The following is a 27,996-nucleotide window of genomic DNA, read 5'->3' on the forward strand; positions in this document are numbered from 1 at the left end:
AAAGACAACGTGGAAGCTGTCTGGAGACGACTGGGACCACCCCCGCCCCGCCCCCCCAAGCCTAATCCAGACACACAAAAGAAACCGCCAGCGCCCTCCGAGGTGCAGTTTCTCTTCTCCGCCCGCCGAGCAGGCGGCGGCGGAGACCCGCGCCCCCGGCTGCCCCCGCCTCGGCCCTCGGGCCTCGGAAGTGACGCAGCGCGCCCCGCCCCCGCCGCTAGATCCGCTGCTGCTGCCGCGGCGGGCGGACCTGCAGGAGGCGGCGGCGGCGGCCGAGGCCGAGGGAAGATGGCGGACGGTGTGGACCATATAGACATTTACGCGGATGTGGGCGAAGAGTTCAACCAGGTACGTGTGGGCCCGGGCTCACGCCGCCGAAGTGGGCGGCGCTGCGGCCGGGACGCGGACCTCGGGCCCGCTGCGGGCCACGAGCCGGCGCGGCTGCAGACCGTGCGCCCTTGGCGCCTGTGGGCCGCGCCGCCCGATCCTGGCGCGGCGCCCCCCTCGCCCCTCGTTCTACCGCGTCGTTTCGTGGGCGGCGGGCGCCGCCACCCCTCGCGGGGCCCCGAGCGCGGATGCCGGCCACTGTGCAGCCGCCGCCGGCTCCTCCCTCGCCGCCGCCTCGCTCCCCATTGTTGGCGGAGGCCGGCGGGCGCTTCCCGCCTCGCTAGGCCCGGGTGGCGGGGCGGCGTGTGCGCGGCGGGGAGAACGGGCCGCCCCTGCGCCCCCTCCCCCGCGGCTAGATCGAGGAGGCAGCCCGGCGGGGCGCGCGCCGGCCTTCTCGCCCCTGGCCCTGCCGCTCGGGCTCCGATTTCTTCGGTCGCTCCATTTTGTGTCTCTGTCGCCGCTCGGTCGTCTCATGGAAGGCCGCGTTCACGGCCCTTTGTATCCCGCGCGCCCAGCTTCCTGAGCTCCCCTGCCCGCGTTTGCGACAGGTTTCGGCGTGGCGCCATCCCGCTCCTTCTCTCACTCTTTGGGAGGAAGGCTTCGGTGCGGGCACGTTTGCAACAAGTCCTTTGACTTTCGGACCCATGGATCGTGTTTAAAAAGTCGGTGCACTGGTCCTACCTCGGTGGTCGAGGGCTTGCAGTGCCTCTGAGGCCCAGTCGTTCTCGGTCTTTGTGATGGAAATATCAGTGAAGATAGGTGGCCCGGGCCAAAAGGAAGACTTGGAAGCGCGAGGGTTGGATGGAACAAAAAAGATGGTAGCTCACCAAGAGACGAGATCAGAGTAGTGATTAAAGAATCTCACCCGAAATTCACATGGTGTTTGTTAGTTTTAAAATAAAGGGTTATAGCTGTTTGCCGATTTCCGAAAGCAAAATGTTTACTATTCTCCGAGGGGTTTGGAAAGGCTGGAGAAAGTGAGAATGCAAGGTTTTTCCGGTATCAAACAGGCCACAGTTGCCTAGGACTAGCCGCGGAGCTATGATGTCTGATGTGCATCCTTGCAAAAGGTTGTTACTAGAGCAGTGACGTTTAAGCTGTAAGCAATTCTGGTCACATCTGCTGTCTTTTATATAGTAACACATTAAAAAAAGCAAATTGTGTTTAACTGCAGTGTTCCTAATAGCTTTCTTACATTTTCCAGGTCCATGTGAGAAGCTTAGTAAAATTCTGGTTAATGTGTTTTTGTGGGTTTTTTTCCCCCCTCCATTAAGGATTTTATTTGTGCTAGGAGTTAAGGATTTTTTTAAATAGGGAAAACTAGAAATCCGGTTTTTGTTTTGTTTTTGTTTTTTTTGATGGATGATGGTGCCCTTAAGTTTAAATATTAGAAGAAAAGTTCAATTAGCTTTAAATGTTTTCTACTCTGTTAAAAAAGAGTATATTTAAACGTAACTCATTGTTATCAAATGTTTTTAAAATCTTTATTGTGTTGCGCTTAAATTTTTTTTGCTATGCCTGAGTTGTGTCAGTGACAGTTTAGAAAGTTACCTTGAGTGCTAAACACAGTCGGATTCTAAGGCTTTTTTTAAGGTCAGTAAACAAAGACCTCTGGGAAGTTTCTTTTCCCTTTATTTATCACATGAGTGTAACATTCCCTCTACAGGAGGTCCATATCTGCAAGTAAAAAAACAAATGTTCAAGGCAGTCTTCATTAGTTCTCTCCCAAGAAAATATATTTCCTTTTGTCTTTCTAGTCACAGTAAAGGAAGAACTGGACTACAATTTTAGAATTGAGCATCGTTTACAGCCTTTTAATGAAATACTTTTTAGGTTTTTGCATACTTAATTTGGGATGGGCATTTTTCTCATCTGTATCTGGATGGAGTGATACTTGCTTATCTCGGTGCACCAGCTAGTGCTGACCGAACTGGAGGAAAGAAGAGATTAGAATTTGGTAGCCTTGATGAACTGCTGTATAGAGTTCTTTTAAAAATAACTTTTTGTGGATTTTACCTATAGCATAATTATATTGCACATGTATCTGAATGGTTTTTTGCCTCTAGGATCTTTATACTTTTGAGTCAATTAATGGCATTGAATAGAGACTATGTTTTTGTTATTATTTTGTGTATCGCTGGCCTTTGTAATCCACTGCTTGCTCTGATAATTCCTGTTCACAATATGGCCATAAAAGGATAGTTGATGGTTTTTTAAGGTTTGTTCTTAATTTTTAAAAATGTTACTAGTATTGGAATATTTACCTGAAATTTTTATCAGAATTAGAAGCAACTACAAAATTGTTGTTGGTTGATTTAATTTGCATTCTTATTAGCTGGTGACATTACTTCTGCTGGTTGCTAAACTGACTTTATTTTGTTGTAGTCGAGTAGAATGTTTTGCTAAGTATAACGGGTTTTATTTCGGCCTCTAAACTGCTGTAAACATTTAAAAGATCTCTTCAATGTGAGCTGTAGTTTTAATTGCATTGAAATTCTTTGTAGTATATGTATTTTTTATTTTTTCTGTTTTAAGTAGTTATACTTGTATGATGTTCATTTCATGTATGTATTTTGGTAAAGAGCAGTGTAAACCTGTCTCAAAAAGTGAGATATTCAACTGTCTTAGAAACTTTAATTTGGAGATGATGTGAGAAAAAGTTACTGAAGCTATAGAACAGCCCCTTTCTTCACCAGATGAATTTAGAATGAAGAATAAAATTGGAGAAGGGAAGAAGGCACAAGGACCTCAGTTATCCTTTATAGCTGCTCTTTAGTTCTTAAATTGAAGATCTTTGGATGGAACCAAATTGGGAACAGTTGCTCAAGTGGAAGAATTTGGACTCCTTCCAAACCTCTATACTCCTTGGATCTGGAGTTGAAAAGAAAGCTGTTGGTTTCAGTCTCACACTATCAACTGAATTGATAGTGTGTATCAGTTCAGTTTGAACTGGAATTTGTACTTGAAGGTTGTAATTACTAGCCTCATGTTTAATAGTTACAGGCTTTTATTTTGACCTAAACTAAACTAAATTTTTTTTAACTCAGTGGTTCATTATATATTTCTTAAGTATTTTGTATGCCAACAAGGAAGGATACAAAGTTTAGATAGTGTCTAGACTAAGTGCAGTGTAGTGGGATTATGTAAGAAATATGACACTCACAGGTCATGTGTTACAGAAACCACTCTTTTGTGTCTGTCTTTATGTGAAAGATTTTTGTTGGCGGAGGAGAGGAGCTGCTGCTGCTGCTGCTAAGTCGCTTCAGTCGTGTCCGACTCTGTGCGACCCCATAGACGGCAGCCCACCAGGCTCCCCCGTCCCTGGGATTCTCCAGGCAAGAACACTGGAGTGGGTTGCCATTTCCTTCTCCAAGAGGAGAGGAGAGGGAAGCCAAATTCTGAACTTCAGGAAAGCTTATACTGGGTGCACTGAAGTAGTGTGTATTTTGCTTGTTCGGGGAGCAAAACCCTTCATGTAGAATTTAGTTTTTGATATACCTGGTAGTAGGTCGCTGAGAGCAGTGCTCATTCAGTGATCTGACAATCAAACTTCAAAATGAAAATGTATGTAGGTAATGGGAAGAAATTCATTTGGAAGTTACAGACTTAGACATCCTTATAAGTGTACTTGTCTTTATATAATGACTCATAATTTACATTTAGTTATTGTGTATCTACTATAGCCAATGTTTGGCTAATTTTGGAAAATAAGTTTTGTTAGGCAAATATCTGTGACATCTTATTTCTACCAAATTTATATTGAATAGAGAACCCTCTAAGATAAGGCATGTAAGATGGAAACTGAGGTAGGTAGAGACTGATTCAGAAACTTGGGTAGAAATGTTGAGGGGAGCTGAAACTCTTAATTATTTAATTATTTATAAGTAGTTCATTCTGTTGTTCACTTTGTGGTTTATGTGCCATATTTTTGGTACCAAATTGGCTTCCTTACCATTAGTTGAGCTTTTAACAGAGATTGCAAACTGATTTTAATATCTGCTTGAAATGTAAACAAAATCAGAAAGTGAAATATTTTCTAAAAAGATAGGTATGTATTAGATTATCTGTTTTGTGGATTTTGTGTGTTAGTGTATTCTTTTCCATGGTATAGAAAACATTTTATAAGTGCAAAAATTATGTTTTGCTTATATTTCTCTAAATGGAATTTTTTTTTCCCCCCCAATAGAGGAACTTTGAACAAGTGGCCTTTGCTGTGACAATAGTGGTGGTAACATATAACGCAGGAGTGGCATTGATACAATTTTAGGAACACCAAAAGTAGTGTTGTGCGTGTCAGGAAGAGTGAAGGTTATAGGACAACTACCGCAGTCATCCCAGTGATGTACAGTATATCTGACATTCAAATTATATGGGAGGTGATCAGCAAAAGTGTGTCCCTCTTCAGAGCAAGGGCATGGTGATAATGAAAAAAAGGGTGAGAAACATTGCTTTTAAGAGGAGCGAATTGAAATTTGGTTATTTTACTATCCGTCTTAATTTGAGTGTTGTCTCTGACCTGGCTGCAGCTGCTCATATGTCATGAGGAACATGATCTTGAGATGCAGAATCTTGAAAGTCTACCTTGCCTTTAAAATGATTATCATAATTAAATGTAGGGAATGAAATAGTGGATTTTTTTTTAAACAAACCCTAAGAGCTGTTGCCTACTGGAAGTTATATATATTGTATAGTTCTATTGGTTATTAGTTGCTATGAACAAATAGGGCAATATTTGGTCATCTAAAATAATTAGAGGGGTAATATTGATTATTTTTTGTTTTTGAGTACCATTAAAATTTCCCAATGGTAATAATTGAAAAGCCCGCAAATAGAACTTGACACTGTTGACTCTCTTTCTTTGACAAAGTTTGTCCAGTAGACTTTCAGAGCTCACCTTCTTTATATGTGCTCTGTGCTATTGTTGTTTAGTCCCTAAGTCGTGCCCAGCTCTTTTGGGACCCCATGGACTGTAGCCTCTGTCTACAGAGGACAGGCTCCTCTGTCCATGGAATGCTCCAGGCAAGAATACTGGAGTGGGTTGCCATTTCCTTCTGGGGATCTTCCTGACCCAGGGATTGAACCTGGGTCTCCTGCATTGCAGGCAGGTTCTTTACCACTGAGCCACCAGGGAAGCCGTGACTTGGGATACTCATTTTACATAATTTTAGAATGTGTATGATTTTCCTCCTTTTAGAATGGGAACAGAAAGTAGGATGTGTTCTGTATATAATTATTTTTTTAATCTGGAGGGTAGGTGTGATATGGTGAAGCTGAAAAGGAAGGTTACTGATACTACAGAAGACTGTGTTTTGAGTTGTCTCTTAGTAATGGTGGTAATATATTCAAATTCATTAATATTTTTTCACCAAGTCCAAATGCATACCATGGGGCTAAAAGTACAGGCTGTGGCCTTGGAACTGAGCAAAGCTAACTAGTCTACTTGGAGATCAAACCCCCAGGACTATGGTCTCAATTAGCATCATATTTCAATCAGTTGGAAGCAGTCCAACTACCAGACCAAGTGACTGATCGTAAATATTGGTAGAATCATACCAGTATTGAAAATTGGTTGGTGTCAACATAGGAATTCGTGGATGGACAAAAATAGTAAGTTGTGATTCATCAGGTTAGTGTAGCTGCAATTATTATGCCCGTAAGTTATTGTCTACTTATGTGAACATTTTCCTAGATTTATAACTAGTGAAAAGTCAAATAATACTTCATGAAAGTATAAATTGAAATACTTTCAGTGCTGCTATTAATAACCCTTGCATTCTGTTTTACTCTCCTTCAAACCATATATTGTGATTATAGTCTGCTCAGGAGGATGGAAACAACTCCATTTGAATAATAGTAACAATAATTGTACTTGATGTACAAAACTGGATTGCAAAAGATTTCAAAGTGCCCGCTGCCCCTTGCGGGACACTTGTTGGTATCTTAAGTTTGTGGAATCACTGCTGCAGCCATGCCGCCTGAAGCTTTAGCTACACTGAAACTTCTTAACAAAACTCACCCTTCTTTTTTCTAATTTTTACTGTCACTGCAGTTTGGTCGTGTTCTTTGGTTTCAAAAAACTCAGTTCTCAAAGGTTATTTTGGTATTGCTGTGGAAACAAAATTATGGCATTATTCAGTGATTTGTGGTCTTAGTTTCTGCCCATTGCTAAAGAGGTCTTTCTTTTCTGACTTATCTTAAGATCTTGTCCGTTATTAAATAAGTTACATACATCAGCCTCATAACAATATTGTTATGTAGAGATTCTGTTGCATAATCAGCAAATTGAATAACTTCATTATGCAGAAGATTACCTGAAACGCTATATGTTATAAGTGGTATTTCCCCTTCTAGATTTTTTTTTTTCTTTTTCTGTTTCTTTTTAAAAAAATCTTTTTCTGGCTTCCTTCTGAATAGCAAAACAAGAGCCATGTTTCCTTGGGACTCTTATTATAACAGTATTTTGTTGATCTGTTCATAGTCATATTACTAATGCCTTTTCAGTGTCATTCTTTATCCCTAAAATGGTTAATACCTAAAACTATTAGCTTCTTCTTACCTGCCATTTGTATTCATTCTTACTGAATTGTATTGATGGAGAAGATAGGAATTATATTTGTTTTCTCAGTGTAATTGCCTCTCTTATTACTTCGACAGAGGAGCCTGGGGGGTTGCAACCAGTCGGACAGGACTGAGTGACTTCACTTTCACTTTTCAGAATGAAATGGTTCACATCCATTTAGGTACTTTGTGGTGGAAAGGAAGTTAAAAATAGAGCTTGCCCTCTGCTACTGGCTAGTCAAGCCAGTGGCCCAGTAACTGTTACCAAAGGCTTTAAATGATGCTCAGTGTCTGCCAATACCTGCATTTCATTTTTCTTGTGCTTGTTTACAGGTTGAACTCTTATTTTTCTATTTTTCTCCTGTTCACATATTTGCTAATTTTTCATTTTCCTCTTACTTGCATATCACTTAGGCATGTAAGTGGCATCTACTAGCCTTGTTTTAATTCTGCTGGTGACACTTGAAGGCAGAACTTTACTAGATTCTTCCTTGTTCATGTCCCTTTTCTCTTGACCATGTAGATATGTTTTGCTAATTGACTATATATCTAAAAAGTCAGGTAAGCATTAACTCTTTGTTGACTGAGAATAATAAAACTATTAATAGACACTAATTTGGATAGTTTAACCTGCATTTTGTTCCTCTTTCCCCTGTTCATTTGTTGTGACATATAGAATCATTTACATAGCCACATTTCTTTATCCCTTTCCTGTGGCTTAGCTTACTATGATTTTTCTAAAACAGCTTCCACAGAATTGGGAAGCATGATCCTGAATACTATAGAAAATAATAGTTGTATTTTTCTGCAGTTAAAAATATTAAAGATTCATAATGGCTCTGATTTTTGTTTGTGATATTTTTGTATCAAAAATTTGTAGTCAGTGTTGGTACTTGTAGAGTATTTTGCTTCCATGAAAAGTTTATTATTTTATTTTGTCTACATGTTATTCTGTTCCTAGAGGAACATTAGTTCCTATAATAAGTATCAGTGGGGAAATAGAATTCATTGTATAGAAATTCACTTTATAGGCACTGTTCAAGAAGTGGCATAGAGTGCAAGATTTGTACTGAGATCTTTGACCTGTGTCTTCTACCAAATTTTTGAAAGAAAATAGTTGAATAATTTGCATTCAAATCTGTTTTAGAAGTCATCTGACTATTGTATAATCTAGAACATTATTTCTGTATCTCAGGAAGCTGAATATGGTGGGCATGATCAGATAGATTTGTATGATGATGTCATCTCTCCATCTGCAAATAATGGAGATGCCCCAGAAGATCGGGATTACATGGATACTCTCCCACCAACTGTTGGTGATGATGTGGGTAAAGGAGCAGCACCAAATGTTGTCTATACATATACGGGAAAGAGGATTGCATTGTATATTGGGAATCTCACATGGGTAAGTGACTTGATTTGCATTAAATCCTTAGTGATTGATTTCAAACTATTCCAGTAGTTAATTTTTTCTCCAGTTTTATAAAATAAGAATTTCAAGTTATTAAATTGGTTCTGCATGCTTTCTTATGCACTGGGGTGGGGGTCGGGTGGGGTGGGGGGGGACGACATACATGTACCTTTTAAATATAGTAAGTACCAGAATCTTCTAGTTCTGAATTTTGTAGACATTCAGCTTGTTTTGGTAGAGATTCCAGTTAAGTGTAGTTCAATTATTTTATCTTTTACTACTCCTACACTTCAGCTATCCCAGCTTACAAAGGAAAATGCTCACATAAAGTCTCAAGCCAGGATTCAGAAATGTAGAAGGAAAGATACGCAATATGATTCTTGTTTTTAAGAGTTTTCAGTATCCAAATCATAATTACAGACATGCTGAGTTTCATTTTTGCTCTTAAATTTGAAATCTGATTTACGGAAATACTGCTATTATATATTGTATTTTAATTTGGTTTATGAGACTGTAGGTTTATTGATTGGAGTTTCATTAGCTGAATGTTTAGTATTACTATTATCTGTGTTTTATTAGAATTGAATCTTAAATATTTACTAAAATAGTCCTGTAGAGTTTTTGCATCTCTATTTAGAAACATTTATTACACATACTTGAAAATTTAAAAATTGCCTAGAAATCAGTTGTTACTGTACATTTCCTTAATAGTATTTTTAAATGTTTACATATATAAAAAACTGGCCAATCTCCCATCATCTGAGCAATTTTTATAATGCTGCAGACAGTAGCATTGTAGACATAAAGAGTGTGGTTGCTAAGTAAGGCTGAGTCTTGGCTCCTATGTATGTTTTATAGCCTTGGACAACTTCTTTAACCTCTCTATTGCATAGAGTGTAAAATAGGAATTATATGTAAAATGGGACTTCTATGTTTAGAGAATTAAATATTTGATAAAAGGGTATGGTAGGCACTGAATGAATACATGTTAGGATTTTGTTTGTATACTTTGAAACGTAAGGTGGAGTTTGTTTCCCCAAATAATTTCTCTTAAGAAAAAAAAAGCGGCAGGTGAGATTGGTCTACTGAAAATTTAAGGTCATAGCAGTTGAAAGCTGGAAGAGACCAAAAACACATTAAGGTTTTTTTTTTTTTAATTCTGTGTTCTCTGTGGGGGTATGTACCTTCTATTTCCAAAACTCTTATCAATAGACGAAATTATGTCTTCAGGTGCTTTTGTTCTATTTAAAAATTGGAGACTGACTGGCAGTAATTGTACATAGTTTGCACTAAGGATTAATTTTCTCTTGTTTATCCTGAGTTTACCCTTACAAACTAAGTTGAAACAATAAAAATCTTAGATATGTTTTGATGGTTAATGAGGGGGAAATATCTTGCAGTGGACAACAGATGAAGACTTAACTGAAGCAGTTCATTCTTTGGGAGTAAATGATATTTTGGAGATAAAGTTTTTTGAAAATCGGGCAAATGGCCAGTCAAAGGGGTAAGAATTTTGTTTTAATTCTTTTTTTTTTTTCCCCCAATGGGATTTAGTAGCTAGCAATTACAGTTTTAGGGGTGCCTTTACTTGAAGTTAATACTTATCTACACATGTGTAGGATGTTTCTTTTCTACACTGACAGGAGGTTCTTGGGCAAAGATTCATTCTCATTTAATGTATCCTGTGATCTACCTCCCTAAAACTAGTGGAGCTGGGAGATTAGGTCTCTTTTCCAATTTTCCTTCGTTTTCTCCATTATGGTTGAACAATGACAGTTTGAAGAAGCATTACTATCCCTGTGGTTAAGAGGTATTGGAATATGGGCAACTGAAGAATAATGTAGCATGGATGTTTTGCATTATTTTTTTAACTATTAAACTACACAGATGAGGTAGGATCATTATAAAATATAGATGTCCAAAAGTAAGACAGTAAAAAAATATAATGTCATCATCTGTGGGTGACTACTCTTGTCATTTTAGTGAATATACTTTCAAGTATTTTCCTAGTGCTTATATTTTTATTGCAAAAACAATAGGATTGCAATTTATGTTTTACAGTGTGCTTGAAACACAGTAAAAAAAATTAACAATAAATATACATCTTCTCTAATGTATTAGTTCTTTCCATCATACTCATACTTTGCTACTGTAATTTATTTTACCGTTCTTATTTTTGGTCTTTGAGTTTTCAGTTTTTGTCTATTATAAATAATGCTTTATTTAAATCTTTGGCATAGATTTTGGATTTTCTAAGAGATAATTTGCTAACTACAGAATGATATCCAGTGTGCCAGTGTGCAGTAACTAGGAATATTTTCAAACATGTGCAGAGTCTGACTGCTTTTCATGAACTTCACATCTACTGCCTGGTCCACGCCACTGTTATCTCATTGAACAGTAGCTTCCTGCCTGGTGTACCTGCCTTCGTTCTGATTCTCTACAGTCTTATATAGACACATAGCAGAAGTTGAAAAAAAGTGACATCAATATTTGTCTCCTCAGAATGTTCTTTTGATTATCCATTTTATTCAGAGTAAAACCCAGAGTCTTCACTGTGGTCTGTAAGGCACTGAGACCTGTTTACCCACTACATCTCTGACCTCATCTCCTACTACTGTTTACTTTGCTATGCTGCTTCAGCCACGCTAGTCTTCGCTGGTCCTCAGACACACTGCTGCTTAAGACCTTTACATTGTTTCTTCTGTTTGATTTACTTTTCCCCAAAATATCCACCTTTGGGATCTTTCACTTCATTCAGGATTCTGCCTGAGTTCCCCTTCTCTGGCCACACTGTGCAAGATCTTCGGCTGTCATCAGTTTCCTTTTTCCCCCTGCTTTTCTTACATTGTATGTTATTCGTTTATGTCTTGTCTCCTACTATATTTAGATTGTAAGTTCCAAAAGAGCTTTGTTCACTATTGTATTCCCTAACCCTAGAATGGGTCCTGGCATATAGGAAGTGGTGCTCAATAAATGTTTCTTAAATTAGTGAATTAATTAAATTGTTTCTAAATGTTGTGACCCAAGGTAATCTTGAATCAAACAGCAGACTTTGTTGACCAGGATCTAATTAAAGGACCATTTTGAATACGAGGGAGTAAAGGCTCCTAAGAGACCTTCTGAGAATAATTTAGAATATTGTACAACTTTATGAATTGACAATCATTCATTTTTTTCTGTTCTAAATTTATTTTTTCCTAGTGATATAAAATTCACATACTATAAAATTCATCCTTTTAAAGTATTCAAATCAGTGGACTTTATTTATAAAGTTGTACAACCAATCTTATTGTCTATTTCCAGAATGTTTTGATCACCCCCAAAAGAAATCCGGCATCTATTAGCAACTGTCTTTGTGGATTTGCCTGTTCTGAAATGGTATCATAAAGAATGTGGTCCCATGTGCCTAGCTTCTTGCTCTTAGCATAATATTTTCAGGTCTCATCATGTAACATTTGTCAGTACTTATTTTTTAAAAATATTAATATTCCACTAAATATTACACTATGTGAATGCACCACATTTAAAACCTCAAAAATTTAGAAATTCTGAAAATTTCATCCATTCTTTGGTGGACATTTAGGTTGTTCCCATGTTTGCTGCTATGAATAAGGCCTCTGTGAATGTTCATATATGAGTTTTAGCAGCATTTTTTTTAAGGAAATTGTTTCTTTTATCTAAATAAATTACACTGTAGTTCCCATATGATTTGCAACTGTTCCAAAGCCATCCTTTCATATAGACAGAAAAATCTTTAGTGAAAGAAGTTAAATTTATCAACATTTATAAAAATTTCTAATTTTGTTCTTAAGAATAATACTCCTCTATATTCATGTACCAGTTTGTATGAACATAATATTTTCAGTCAGTTCTGTTAGGTACATGTGTACATTCAGGAGTTATGTTTTGTAGGATTTCAGTTCCCTGACCAGGGATTGAACCTGGGCCATGGCTCTGAAAGCCCCAACTCCTAACCACTAGACCACCAGAGAATTCCCGGGAGATTTATTGGATGATATTTTAACTCTATTATATTTAACCATTTAAGAAGCTGCTGGGATATCTGTCAAAGTGTCTGTACCATTATATATTTTTTCATCAAGCAGTGTATGAGGGTTCTAGTTTATCCCACATCCTCACCAGCACTTGTTAATTGTCTTTTTGATTAGTGTGTGAAGTGGTATCATTACGATTTTGATTTACATTTTGCTGTTAGCTAATGATATTGAGTATCTTTTTATGGTGATGTTATTCGTAGTAATTAAAAAGTGGAAACAGCCCAAATGCCTGTCGGTTGGTGATTTTGAGGAAATGTGGTATATCTCTATAATGAAGATATGAAAAGGAATTAATCACTGACACATGCTTTAACATGCATTAAACCTCGAAAACATCATGCTAAGTGAAAAAAGCTAGTCCCCATGAAGGACCACACACTGTATTATTCATATTTAATAAAGTGTCCAGAATAGGCAAATCTGCAGATTTAGGGTTAGAGGATGGGAGGAAATGGAGTGACAGCTAACAGTTACGGGGTTTTTTTTTTGAATGATGAAAATGTTCTTAAAATTGATGTGTTTATGATGGTAAAACTCTGAGTATGCTAAACAAAGCATTGAATTCTGTACACTTTGAATAATATGATGTGTTATTATAAAAAAAAGTTAAAGATGAAAGTGTGACCATTGTATTCTAAGAAATATTTTGTTTTCTTTGGTAGGTAAAATTAAATTCAGACCATTTCATTTTTAATAACAGCAATAACAGTTAATCCCTCCTCACTTTCTACCCACACCCCTTTAAACACCTTTTAGGTTTGCCCTTGTTGGTGTTGGATCTGAAGCATCCTCAAAAAAGTTAATGGATTTGTTGCCTAAGAGAGAGCTTCATGGTCAGAATCCTGTTGTAACTCCATGCAATAAACAGTTCCTGAGTCAATTTGAAATGCAGTCCAGGAAAAGTAAGCACCCCCTCAGAGGCTTTTTTTAAAAGATGTGCATTTTAACCAGTCTTGTTAGCATTTGTTATGTGTTGTATTGGAGAAGTCATCTTAATATTTATATTTAGTTCATTGGAGAATCCATTTTAGAAAATCCATGCATTGAGTTTGATTTAAATTACTGATTATGACTGGTTCCGTGTACTGGAAACCTATTCCCATTTTTCTCTAAATGTTACAGACCCAACATTATACAACAGTGCAAGTATTATAGCCCTGCCATTCTTATCCTGTCATTCCCATCCTAAAGAAAGGAAGAAACTACATTCTAATCCTTAGGTTGAAGGAAAGTTATGTGGATGTCTGTTATGGTGGGGGAGAAACTACTGATAACCAGAAAGTATTCGTTGATTTTCTGCTTGGCACCAAGACCTATCACCACTTGGTAAAGTGACTATAGAAAAGATTTGCCATTATATATACACTTAAGAATGTTATCACTTAAAGAGATAAACGGATGATTATGTAATTAATGGAAATTTGAGTGGTTGTTTTTCTTAATGTTCTAGCACTTAAAATTTAACTGATGAATGTTGAAGACTTTGAATGATTTATACTTACTGAAATTTAGATTTCTGTTAGAGAATTTTGGTCTTGGCTGCTGCAGAATACTGGTATTTTCAAAGTAACTCATCATTTGTTTATCAGAAATATATTTAAGCGTAGATCTTTTGAGACTTCAAAAGAATTTAAATAGATGTGAATGTTTTCCTAAATGGGTACTTCTCATGTAGTTTGGACTGGCCCAAGGCATCTGGAAGTTAGTAAGCAGTATACATAAACTTTGATTTAGAGTTGTTTCTAATATCTAACAGTGGTTACATATCAGAGAACTATTTTAATAAATGCTATTTATGAGTATTTGGATGTTTGCAGCTACACAATCAGGACAAATGTCTGGGGAAGGTAAAGCTGGTCCTCCGGGAGGCAGTTCACGTGCAGCATTTCCACAAGGTGGTAGAGGACGGGGCCGTTTTCCAGGGGCTGTTCCTGGTGGGGACAGATTTCCTGGGCCAGCAGGACCAGGAGGGCCACCTCCACCTTTTCCAGGTAAAGTTTTTCTTAAATTGCCATGGATAAAATGTGTCTACCTAATACCTCTTTTCCTTTTCTCTCTTTTTCAAGTAATGCATTATTAATGTGACTTACTCTCCTTGTTATGCTATTTTTGGAATCCAGGAAATTTGATCAAGCATCTTGTTAAAGGAACTCGGCCTTTGTTCCTGGAAACTAGGATTCCATGGCATATGGGGCACAGCATAGAGGAATTACCCATTTTTGGCCTAAAAGGTCTTTATTTTTCTCCAAACTTGCTTGACTTATATATAGAATATTTACATCCGTCTTATTTTCTTACCTCTTAAAAAATCCTTTCAAGACCATTTTTCCTTGTTTCACTTTCTAGCTTGACATCAGAGTAGACTATAAGGTGGGTGATTTCACTGTAAGAAGTGTGTGTATGCTGAAAGATGGAAACTATCTCTAAGCATTGTAATCTGTTAAAGTTTTTGTTTCAGTAGTTTTTCTTAAGCATTAAATTGAGCTAGTTAAATGTGTAAGGATGTACTTCACCTTTGTAACTTGTTAGTGTAGCATTTAACATATGGGTTTCATTTAAAGAGAAAGAGTCTTGGTCTTTAAGTTATGCTTTAAAAGTATAATTGTGGCATGAATATTAAAACACCTTATTGAAGTGTTTTTCTTTTTTTTTTCTCTCTTTCTCTCCCCTTTATTCTGTAGCTGGACAGACACCACCACGTCCACCCTTAGGTCCTCCAGGCCCGCCCGGTCCACCAGGCCCTCCACCTCCTGGTCAGGTTCTGCCGCCTCCTTTAGCTGGGCCTCCTAATCGAGGCGATCGCCCTCCTCCACCAGTCCTGTTTCCTGGACAGCCTTTTGGGCAGCCTCCGCTGGGCCCACTTCCTCCCGGCCCTCCGCCTCCAGTTCCAGGCTACGGCCCCCCTCCTGGTCCACCACCTCCACAACAGGGACCACCTCCGCCTCCAGGCCCCTTTCCACCTCGCCCACCTGGTCCTCTTGGGCCACCCCTTACACTCGCTCCTCCTCCGCATCTTCCTGGACCACCTCCAGGGGCCCCGCCGCCAGCTCCACATGTGAACCCAGCTTTCTTTCCTCCACCAACTAACAGCGGCATGCCTACATCAGATAGCCGAGGCCCACCACCAACAGATCCATATGGCCGGCCTCCACCATATGATAGGGGTGACTATGGGCCTCCTGGGAGGTAAGTTAGTATGCATGGGTAAAAATAGACTTGATATATTTGATCTGCAAAAGCTATTTTTCACTCTTGTTTCTGAAGTTTTAAAAAATTAGGAGCTTTCCCCAGATACATTATTTTCTGTATGTTTTCTCTTGCAAGAAGCAGTATGATACGGTGAAAAACATACTGAACAGGGTTGGGAATAATCCAGCTCTACCACTTCCACAGCCTTGTGATTTTAGGGCAAGTCACTTTATTTCTATCGTTTTTAAGTTAAAAGAGGTTGATAAAGATACTGAAGCAAGCTAGTGGGATCCTCAAGCTACTTTTAAAATTTTAAAGTCAATATCATCTACCATTGATGACACTACATAGAAAGCTAAAGTTTCTTCATTTTTTTTAGAAATTAGGTCAGTTTATTAAATAGTATCTCATGCTTATCAGGAGTCCTGTGTAGCAAAATTACTAACTTTTAATTAAAGTGGGAACATTAAATAATTTATAAGCATCTTTGGGTAGACAAAGACTTGTAAAACACAGGCTTTATAGGAATTAAAATAGTTAATGGCAATCCTTAGAGAAAAGCTGCATGGAAACTAAAGTACTTTTAAAGCTATCCACGCTCAAATCCTAATCTGGAGAGCTGTGTTAATCTTTAAGAACTACTTGCATTTGTCCCCTTCAGTTTTTGTTGAGTTTATTGTTTGATTTTATATTCTTTAACTGTTCCTGTTGAATTACTCTGTATTTCAGTTTGTCTGAAATTTCATGTCCTGCAGGGATGGATTTGAGCATCTGCCTAATTTCACACAAGTGTACAGGGCCAGGGGAATAAATCTGATGTTGTAGATAAAGTCTTCTGACAGTTATCTATCCATAGACATTGTATCTTTTTGAGTGCCTGGAATACTTTGTTTTCTTTTGAGAAATGTTACATCTAGGAAGGTAGCACAATTTTTCCTCTGTTGGACTTAATTCCAGTGAGCAACTGTCTATTAAGTGTTCATTGTATGGGAGTGGGTTAGGTGGCTTGGTTTGATAAGTTTAGAGTTTGAATCGCATGTCTTTTTTCTAACATAATTGAATTTCTGTAGTATCAGTTTTTCTAAAAATATTTGTGTGTATGTATTTGGTTATTACTGAGTAATTTTTAATTGGAAGTGAGAGGAAAACTCTTGCTTTTTTTTTTTTTCTTAAGGAAATAGGATGGGTATGAGTCACAGAATTGATCTGAAATCATACATGAATGTTGAAAAACTTATAATTTGGTTAGACTGTTTATAAGGTTTTGAGAATAACAATAACACCTTATAAACATGCAGAAGGTTGTATTAGCTTTTCCTCATCTCATCTGAATGAACTGCTTCTGCTTGCCTCGATTCAATATCCTACCTAGTAACTAATAACTAAGATGGCAAAACGTTTACCTTTTCTGTACTACACACATAGTCACAATTTTTTAAGTTGTCCAGCAGCTTTAGAAAATCTTGGGCTTTAGTTAGGTTTTTTTCAGTAAATATTTGTAGGTACTGAGGATCTTTTATTTGCCCGATATCCTGGGGATTCAGTGGGGCATACAAGATAGGTCTAAGATCTTGTCCCTCCTGGAATGTTATTAGTTAGAGGTTTATTATTATTCTGTTGTGAGTTGGGCTCTGTGCCTAAAGGACCCAAATATAAATGAAACCAGATTTTGGCCCTGGCTTGGGTATTGTTGTATTTTTTGCAGTCATCATGTTTTGCTTAGATATACATACATATATAGAGAGACATCAAAACAATTTTTTACATGTTTTTGTATGACTGAAAAAATATTTATTGCATTTTATGTAGATATAGCATTTCTGACCTCCAGAAAGATAAGGTTTTTAAATTGCTAGTTTATTTCATTTGAAAGATAATGGTACAAGGGAATTTTGCATACACCTGCTCTGTTTGTATGAAAAATAGCATATTTCAATATGAGAAAATAACTATTAGCTCTGAGGCACTTGTCAAAAGCAGTTGTTTGAATTGCATTACACTATTATGACTAATTTAGAAAATCTTGAGTATGATTGAAGGTTTATTTTGATTTTATAGGGAGATGGATACTGCAAGAACGCCATTGAGTGAAGCTGAGTTTGAAGAAATCATGAATAGAAATAGGGCAATCTCAAGCAGTGCTATTTCAAGAGCTGTGTCTGATGCCAGCGCTGGTTTGTATATTTCTTTCTGTATTAATATTTCTTATTTATGTTATTAGGAATGACCTAAAATTTGTAAAAAATGATTTTAGTTTTGGCAGTGGGCAGGCTTTCCCTGGTTGCAGCAAGCAGGGGCGACTCTCTAGTTGCAGTGCACTGGCTCATCATTGTGGTGGCTTCTCTCGCTGCGGAGCACAAACTCTAGGCACACAGGCTTCGGTAGTTGCAGCACCCTGGGTCAGTAATTGTGGCGCATGGGTTTAGTTGCTCCGAGGCTCTTTTCCACTGTACCACCAGGGAAGTCTAGGCATGACCTAAAGCTTTTAAGTACAACTTTGAAGATGGGTCATCTACATGTATATTTCCCAGTCATTACCTATCTTTTATTTAAAAGGCATTGAAGGGAACTGTATGTCACAGTGTAGTGAAATACCCCTAATTTAAACATTTTAGATATAAATTTAAGTATTAGCCCTGACATTTAATGGCTCAGGGGCCCTAAGGCAGCTCGTTTATTCCCATATTTACTAAATGATCACGTGTTATTGCTATAACAACAACAAACTTCATGTACATTAAAGCCTTTCCCAAATGATGAAACTGAAAAAATGAAGACATCATCTATAATTATTTTAAAGTGCATTGCTTTTTTAAAATGGTCGCCTCAAATGGTTAGGTGATATTTTTGAAAGTAAAATTTGTTTGACTTAAACCTGTCTCCTTCCACTCACAGGTGATTATGGGAGTGCTATTGAGACATTGGTAACAGCAATTTCTTTAATTAAACAATCCAAAGTATCTGCTGATGATCGTTGCAAAGTTCTTATTAGCTCTTTGCAAGATTGCCTTCATGGAATTGAATCCAAGTCTTATGGTTCTGGATCAAGGTAAAACTTTCCTGTCTCATGTCTATTTAAAATTGCTGCTTTGCAAATAGAAATGTTGTGTTTGGGACTCTATAGGACTTTGATTTTACTTATTACTGTTTATTTAGCAGCTAATGTGATTTTGTTGTTGTTTAATAAATGTCAGGTGTTTGCTTGCTTAAAACCCTTCAGAGGCTTTCAGTTATTATAATTCTTATTCTTAGAATAAATGTAATAATACAAATATAAACATTGTAAACAGTATGATACAGTTCGCCTCATTATGTACCTCTCTTGCTCACTATTCTCTAGCAATATTGGTTTCCCTTTTCTTCCTCTTGACATATCAAACTCTTGTTTCTGTATTAACACTTGGTATTTCTTCTACTGGGAGCCTTTTTCCTTGGCTCTTCACATAGCTGTTCCTTCTTCTTTTCTCAATTCAATCTTTCTAGGAGGGGGTCTTCTCCCAGGTTATTCTGATTATTCTGTTTATTTCTTTAATAATTCTTCCTGCAATCTCTTCTTTCTTATTGTTGTTAAGTATTGTTACTTATTGTTCTTTCTTATTTCTTTTCACTAGAACACATTGAAAAATGGGAGGGGTCTTATTTACCTGTCTTGTTCATTAGTGTGTTTGTAATATGTAGAGAATGGGTGCTAAATAAGTATTTCTTGGACAAGGGAGTTTATGATGTATTTCTTAGGGTTTTTTTAAAATTAGGCAATTCTTTTTTTGGCATTACTGCTAACGTTGAAATTTTACATATTTTAGAAAAGTAAAGCTTAATCTTGACATGATACTTTTAGGTCTTTGGTGTACTTACCAGGTGGTAGAGTCGTCTTCATTAAGCTAGGAAAAGGAGCTTGTCTTTGTCGTGGTCCCCAACTTTATAATTATTACTTTTGTGACCCAGTTTAAGGATCTTTGGATCTCAACAAATTTTCACAGCTAAAGACTGTATCTTACATAGTCTTTTAACTTTTTAAGTCCAGAATAACTTCTACCTTGATCACAAGCTTAACACTTAATAATGTTTGCTAAAAAGAAAAATGTTTGCTAAGTTAAGCTGTCCGGTGCAGAAATACAAAATAGAGATTAAACTAATCGGCAGTTATTTCCTAATTGTGAATTTCAGAACTTACATTAGTAGGATTTCTAAGATATATACTTTGGTTAAAGTATCTGTTTTTTGTTTGTTTCTAAAGGAAGTTCATGCAGCATTTCTCTTTATTAAATAACAGTGTGAATAATTGCTCAATCTTTTCTAGTGGTCGTGTTTACTGAGTTTCTTCTTTGCTTGCCACTATGCTTCTCAGCACTACCATCCTCCAAGCATACATATGTGTGTATTTCTTCAGGAAGTTTCTTAGCAGGGTAGCACTTAGGATGAACCATGTTTTGGCTAGTTATAAATATAAGATTGATACTTACATGTATGTTTAGGTAACTTACAGTAATGGGTTATAATTTTAAGTATTTAAGTCTCATTGTGTATTGAGTGATATCATGAATTTTATTTCTAAAAAACTACTTTTCTATATATTCATTCGGTTAAAACACAAGTCCTATGAGATTTTCTCTACTTTACCTTTCCGCTTTTCATTCAGTAAATATCACATGTCTCTTTTAGGCTCCTGGTTGTAATAGATGATATGATGTATTGCCATGGTGTGTCTGCTTCCCAATTTTTAGGTGAATGTTTTTTAAAATGGGATTTCTAGTTCATGCTTGCTGCTGAGTTGGTAAATCATTATTGTCTGTTCAGGATGTTTTAGTCTAAACTATATTTGTAAGTTATTTTTTTGACTTGGATATTTTTAAACATCAAAATATTAAATTTTAAAGCTAATTATGGAGAGCATTAATCCAGTAATTTCTTTTAGAAGACGTGAACGATCAAGAGAAAGGGATCATAGTAGATCACGAGAAAAGAGTCGGCGTCATAAATCCCGCAGTAGAGATCGTCATGATGATTATTACAGAGAGAGAAGCCGGGAGCGAGAGAGACACCGGGACCGGGACAGGGACCGGGACCGAGAGCGCGACCGTGAGCGCGAGTATCGTCATCGTTAGCAGGTGGGTGTTCCTTGTCCTGTTGCTTCCAGCATGCCTGTCATTCATAGTGATGATAACTCCAAGGCTATTGTTTATACAGTATATACCCACATTTTATACCATCCAACTACTTGTTCTGAATTTAATCTTCTGGAGTCATCTGAGGTAAAGGACAGGTGAGTAATGACAGGTAAACATTTTGACCTCTTATCCTTAAATACTGCTTGCTTGAGTTACAGCTTTTAGGTCTCAGACTGTTAGTGATCCTAAGAAAGCAAGAAAATAATCAAGAGGACTCATTGTCTACTTCTAAAATCTAAAAATTGGAATTCTCTTAATCACATACACAGTTTGCATGTGATTTAAAATATAAAATATGAGTTAATTCTTACTGTAATATGCTTGGACTTCAAAAAATAAATTTTAAGTTTCTCTCCTTGAACTAACTAACTATCCCTAAAAATTTGAAAGACAATCTGACACTTGTTGCTAGTTGGAAGGTGGTTTGTTAGCATTGAGAAAAACTTTTTTTTTTTTGAGAAAAGACACTTTTCCTGCCATCTGGGCTTTGTTTTTAAAAGAAATAGTATTCTTTGATTTGCAAAGAAGATAAGAAAGTTACTCAGTTAAAATGAATTCAAGGTATTCCATGTAGAGAATTTTAAGTTGTATCAAATCATACATCTCAGGTTAGAATAACCTTGAAGTAATTTTCTTTGATGTTTCATTCATAAACCATAATCATTATGTCTTTTTTTTTCTGTATTTTAAAACTATTGTGTACATTTTTCATTAAGCGGGAAGAGTTGTCTGTTTATACTTCATTTTCACGTGTAATTTTATTTTTATATTTGTGAACAGCATTTATTCATGTGAAGAGTGGGAAGAGGGCACTATAAGGCTTGTGCATGTGACACAGAAGTTATTCTGTAAACAGGTTTTTTTTTCTTCATAGGTTGGTGGCATATCAAAATTAAATTAGACTAAAACCAATCCCTTATAGGTTACTACATTTATTCATGTGAAGAGTGGGAAGAGGGCACTATAAGGCTTGTGCATGTGACACAGAAGTTATTCTGTAAACAGGTTTTTTTTTCTTCATAGGTTGGTGGCATATCAAAATTAAATTAGACTAAAACCAATCCCTTATAGGTTACTACTTTACATGACTATTTTCCGTAACTAAAATTGGGAAATACTGAAAATTCAGTAATTGGTAGTGTTTAAATTGTAATGGGCAAAACCAATGACTTGTATGTAATTCTGTGACAGAATAGCAGTTTCTTTAAGTAAAGTAGGTATATTTTAGCAAATGAGATCCTTTTTTAAGTAATACTACTTAGGAAACAAGCAATGTAAGTCTTATTTTTGTGGTATACAAATAAGTTATTATATTATTTACAGTTTTAAGAGCTTTTTGAAGTGAAAGGCAAGTTTTAATACTTTTCCTTGCATTATGAATATGCATCTTGAATATATATCAAATTGTAATTTTAAAGTTCTCCATGTACTGTGTTATAGAACTTAATACAATTTTCAAAACATTATTTTAATATAAGGCAAAATTTTTTTTTACTTTTAAAACTAAGCTTTTTGGAATTGATATTGTTTTTGTATGTAAGAATTGAATGTTGTATCATATAAAAATAAACATTAGATTTTTTAGATGTAGTCCCCCTCCTCTCCCCAAGTTGAATGGGCCTGATCCCGTCTTAAAAAAAACTCCGAGTGCCCCTCAGTTGCTTTAGGTGAATTATGGCCACCTTAGTGAAATGCTTAATGTTCATCAGTCATTTCATTTAAAGTAAGATACAGGTCCCTCAAGTTTTATTTTTACTTAGACTTTGTCAGTTATCAACAAGCTTCTGGTTACTGAAGTCATGAGAATGGAACTTGCATACATTTTCAATCTTCTTCAGGACTGGACATGCCCATCAGGGGCATTCTGAACCAGTTTATATCCAAAGTTAATTAACAGGTTTTCCTACTGGTTTTAGTTAAACTAGCATAAATAGATAAACTCTTTCTGAAAAGTCCATTGTTAATTTTAAATACCTTGAATTAACTAACATTACATTCCAGTAATGGGTACACCTAACTATATCATGGTTTGAGTTTCATTACATTCAGACATTAACTATGAATTCTTAACTTGCAAACTAAATATTGTCGGCATTTTTTCTTAATCGCTGATGTGTACCATACCAAAATTCCCATGTTTTGCTTGTACATTATAATCAGAATTGAGTTGTAATATTGTTATGTGCCTTCATCCAAGCAAAATTTTACATAAGCATTTCCAGTGCAAAAAATTTTGTTAACCTGGAATATTGTACCTTTGCTATATACCAAAAAGTATTTATTGCTGATGTAGACATGGAATAAGTGAGGTGGGGGGAATTGGGATTAAATATATCCAAGTGAAAAACTTTCCTAAACAAATAAAAAAATTTGCACATTTAATTACCATCAAAATAAGGTCTATTGACCTTTTTTAGAAGTTTTAAAATATGAGTCCTTTTGAACTTTCATGTAAACCTTAAATGGACTAAATGGAATAAGAGTAATTTGGAAGCTGAAGTGAATGTCACTGTTAAGTCTGTATACAAAGAAAACAATAATGTGACCTATTATTAAAGTGATGATGAATGGCTTAAAGGGCAAGTTCTTAATTTAACTGGAAACTTAATGATGTTGGCAAGCTGTTAATGTCTGTCCCATCTTAATTTTTTTGTGTTTGAACTGTTGGTAATGTTAATTGCATTTTCTCATTTAAAAAATGTATTAGTTTTTCTAAAAGCATTTAATATCTAAGTTCAAATATATTTTAATGAGATATCAATATTGTGAATTTCAGCATGTAAATACATTGTGCTTCGTATTGTGTAATTTTTGCCTCAATTCTCAGACCACTCTGAGCAAAACAAAAGTAGTTCAGTGTTTTTAATATTATATGCTTTTTACAGAAATAATTTTATTTTCTAGTTATTTTCTTTCGTCTTTCTGTTATTACTTGTTGGGAACAACACTACTCAGCACATTTCTGTTAATGGTTCTGCTTTTGTTTGTGTACTGAAGAGTAATGAAAGGATTTTTTAAAAATACTTTTTATTCATGCTTTTCCTCTCCCCGACACATGACTTGACACATTCTCAAATCATTATCCATTCCTTTGATTAGATTTTTAAGCATCATGTATGGGGTATAGGTTAAATAATTATACTTTCCTTTGCTATATGATTTCTCTTCTCCTATCATAAATTTTATGATCTTAGATTTTGTTGTCATTGTACAAGATTTAGGGTGTTTTGCATTCCTTACTCAGTTTTTTAGCTTTGCATTAATTTGGGAAAAACAAACAAAAAAAGCCCAAAGAATCGAATGTTCTTTTTTAAATGTTAAGATGTTTTATCTCCTTAAGAGTTAGTGTTACTTTGAGTCTTAGGTGAAAATTAAATACTTCTAATTATCTGATAAATGATACTGGTGGTGATGAGATTTAAAAATTATTTCTGCAACTCTTAGGTCATCTGAGATCAGACTAGTATTGCCCAGCCCTGTGTTTATGTTTCCCCGTATATTCTAACTGCTTCATTTGGGTATGCTACCTCTTACTTTTGCTTTAATTTCCCTTGCTTTTAGTATTATTAGCGAAACATGTGAGACTACACAGGTATGTTAATTGCAGTGAGAATAGGGTAGTAAGTGATCCCTAGAATGTATGTGTAGTGTGTTTTGCTCACTGTGGTTTAAGAATATGGTTTTGTTTACAAATAATTAATGTTCCCTGTTTCTTTAAAAAAAAAATCAGTACCAGTGTGAGTCACTTTGATCTCTCACCTTCATTTCAGTGTAAAATTTGCTACCATTGGTTTAGTTTGTGAATTAGATTGTTTTGAATAAATATTTAATTAGAATGAATAGTTAGCATTGTTTAAAAGAAGCCTAATAACCAAAAAAGGAGTAAGGGTGTCATGTATGCTATCCAGATTTACTAATATAATATGCCTTGGTGGTAGCATGTTTTAACTCTCAACAGTGAAATCTAAATCACAGCTTATTTTGAAATGGCCATTTTGTCAGATTTTGGAGCAAAGATGAGTATTCTTTGTGAAGTTTATTTTTCTGCCATTTAGTAGACTGCCTGGCGCAGCAGTCATGAATTCTATTTCATAGTGTAATAAAATTCTTTAGTTAAAATGAGGTAAGTACTGTCTCTAGAAGTGGAAAGATGAAAGTATAAAATGTTTTGGTAGTAAGGGAGTTTTTTGTAAATATCTACCATAAACAAGATTTTGTGTACTGTGTTCTAGTCAATGCAAGAAGGGATGTTGATTTTAAAAAGAGTTGTATTTAGATACTTCTCTGTTTTCTGCCCACCTCATCTCCATTCCTCTCATCAGGAAATTTTCAGATAAAAAGTGAATTTTATTATACTGAGTTAATAAATTAGAATCCTTCAAATTCAATATATTAATGTGAAAACCTGTAAGAGATCCATATCTAATATATATTTGAATCTTTTACTTGAAAGATGAAATAACTGATACCAGTAAATTTTCTTGGATAAATTTCTAACAGAAGCATTCATAATTTGAGTTGTTAATGCTGACTTGATCTTAAATTATCTCGGGGTCCCCTGGCAGCTCAGCTGGTAAAGAATCTGCCTGTAACACAGGAGACCCCTGTTTGGTTCCTGGGTTGGGACGATCCCCTGGAGAAGGGATAGGGCACCCACACCATTGTTCTTGGGCTTATCTCAAAATGCAGGTGCTTCTCTGTATTGAAATTTTAACTTAGTGATCACTTTATATACTCATTAAAGAGCCATAGATTCCATCTGTCTCAGTTTTTTTAACATCTGTTGACATAGATCTTCCTATAACTGATAGCTAAAGCAAGACATTGTGTGGCTTTGACGTTATAGATTTGACTGCATGGTATTCTGAAAATATGACCACTGAATGTATTTGTTACTTTTAAGCTTCTTTTTTATATCTTTGTTTATGTAGATTTCTGCCTAGAAATTTGAGACTATAATATGGAATTGGGTTATTGGAAATGGGTTGTATTGCCTTCAATTTTGCCTTTTTTCGAGATTGTAAAATTTGTATTTCCAAATGGATACATGTAAAGTGTTTAGAAGTAGAAATAAAAACTGTCAGATTATCCCCCAGATTTTATGTTTGTATGGTAAAAATTAGAGATTTATTAGTAGTAAAAGTCTTATCTCTAAAGCAAGCAATAAATGTATTCATCCTAAAGATATATGTTGTAATTTCACATACAGGATTCTTTACATATAAAGTAGTAGAACTTCTCCATTCGGAATGATATAAAATTGCAGAATATGCCATATGGTTTTTGGAAGGGTTGGGTATTTTTGTTTTGCTCATTGTGACTTAATTTTTCCTTTTTAATTAACCCTTCCAATATGACAGAATAATTAGGGAGATAGTGTTCTCTTGCAGTAAGAATTGTGAATTTCCTATTAATGTTGTTTTTTTTTTTTTTTTTTTGGTTAGAATATATGCTTTGTCTCTCTTTAATGCTTCAATACCAGTTTGTTTAAGTATATTGAAAAGTAGTAAAGATATGTGAAAGCCAGCCATCTTCCTAGATTTTTTCTGTGAAATAATTCCACCAAAAGCTTTATCAACATAAGATAAAGTACAATAAAAGGTAGCATTAAAAAAGGCTTAAGTATATGAAAAATAAGGGCAAATAAAAACAGTTTGAAAGTTTCAGGATTATAGTATCTGCTTTTCTCTTTTGCAGTTGTAAAATTTAGGTTTTTACTGCTAGGCAATGTGAATATGTGTATTGATGCTCTTAAATGCTTACACCCTAGTTGAGGAGGAAAGGACTTCAAAGAAAATTTATAGTTAGTTGTGACAGAACACTAATTATTCTTAATTGTAGACCAAAAAGTATTCTTAATTTTATGGAAGACTGTTACTAAACAATGTGCCCTTTTGCCTCTTACATCATCTTATTATTGACATGCTCTCTTGGAATTTATATTTCAAATAACTGGTATTTCAGTGGTCACTAATATCACGTTAATTGAATATGTTTCCTTTGTGAACCTCTACCTGAAGTTTGCATTTTTATGTATTCCTAAAATTTTAGTTTATCTCATTTATTGGGTTTTTTTTTTCTTTTTGTGAGTTTTCAATGAAATTTGTAGATTCCCATTTAGCTGGTTTTGGCTTAGTTTATATACATTAGATATTTTGATATAGGTGAAATAGAGTGACAGTACTGTTATAAATTTGTATATGTCTAAAGATTTGTACGTGAATGTCATATTTATTTACATGTGCATACTGAGCTTATATTTACAAGTTTTGTAACATGGAGGTCCGTTTGATTTATACTTTCAGAAGTTCCTGTATACTGTCAAATACAACTAATTTGTAAAATAATTTATTGCATTTATATTCAATTCTCATTTGTTTATAAGTTATATAGAATTTATGTGGATGAATGAAAAATATTTACATTAAAATCATACAGGCATTTTCCATTTTTGTAGTATGAATACTTTAGAAAATGACTTATAAATGTTTCCATCTTCACAGAAACAGTAGCTGCTACATTTTCATTTGCTTCAGTCATTAAATTTATAAGGCAGTAATACTTAAGAAGAAGGAAATCAGAATGTCTCTTTTAATCATCACATAAATTGGGAGCATTCTCCATCACAAAGGCAGCTACTGTTTCAGTTAATTCTTATTTTGTGTTAGAATACGTAACAGTGAAGTAGATGCACGACTTGTGTATGTATAGTTAAGCCAGCGTTTTTCTGTGTATTATGGGGAATAGCAAAATCTACATCATAAATTTTGACACATTACAGCTGAAGGAAGAGGAACACCTTCCAAGACAAAACAGTCTTCTGGAAGAATGACGCTTGTCCAGCAGTTTGCTTCTTGTGATTGAACTGAACCTGTAAGGATTCATGGATAAAATGAACAGGAATAGATCTGAATAAAGCAAATCTGCATAAATGGTAACCAGTAGCTCTACTTTTATTTTTTATGTTGCTTAACTGTTTTATTTGAAGGAAACCTGTGTGATTTAAAAAGTTAAAGCTTTTGCAACTTTATTACTGGTTATATACATTTGGCCATTATAATGTGCAAGCAATTGGAAAAAAAAAACGTCAAGTAAATGCTTGTTTTATAGTAGTTTGTTCTTGTTAAAAAACTGTTCATATGATGATGTCTGTAAACAGCACCACTTTGATTACAGTAGATGTAGTGTTGTAATAAACTGTTCAATGGGGCTGATGTGTAAA

At 35.7% G+C, this 27,996-nt stretch overlaps 1 protein-coding gene across 4 annotated transcripts; it reads left to right on the forward strand.

Moving 5' to 3' along the window:
* The first annotated feature begins 133 nt into the window (after nt 1-133).
* On the forward strand, nt 134-27,996 carry CPSF6 (cleavage and polyadenylation specific factor 6). Of its 4 annotated transcripts, none has more exons than XM_043446390.1 (11): nt 134-348; nt 8,141-8,350; nt 9,757-9,860; nt 13,174-13,319; nt 14,235-14,408; nt 14,538-14,648; nt 15,099-15,603; nt 17,665-17,780; nt 18,502-18,655; nt 20,522-20,714; nt 27,556-27,996. In XM_043446390.1, exons 1-10 carry the CDS (start codon nt 289-291, stop codon nt 20,709-20,711), a joined length of 1,770 nt encoding a protein of 589 aa, XP_043302325.1. In that variant the 5' UTR covers nt 134-288; the 3' UTR covers nt 20,712-20,714; nt 27,556-27,996. The 4 variants fall into 4 exon arrangements, with proteins under 4 accessions (XP_043302325.1, XP_043302326.1, XP_043302327.1 ...); XM_043446391.1 differs by having other exon boundaries at nt 137-348; nt 20,525-20,714; XM_043446392.1 differs by lacking the exon at nt 14,538-14,648 and having other exon boundaries at nt 141-348.

This window comes from Cervus canadensis, chromosome 25 (assembly GCF_019320065.1).
Source record: "Cervus canadensis isolate Bull #8, Minnesota chromosome 25, ASM1932006v1, whole genome shotgun sequence".
Taxonomy (NCBI): domain Eukaryota; kingdom Metazoa; phylum Chordata; class Mammalia; order Artiodactyla; family Cervidae; genus Cervus; species Cervus canadensis.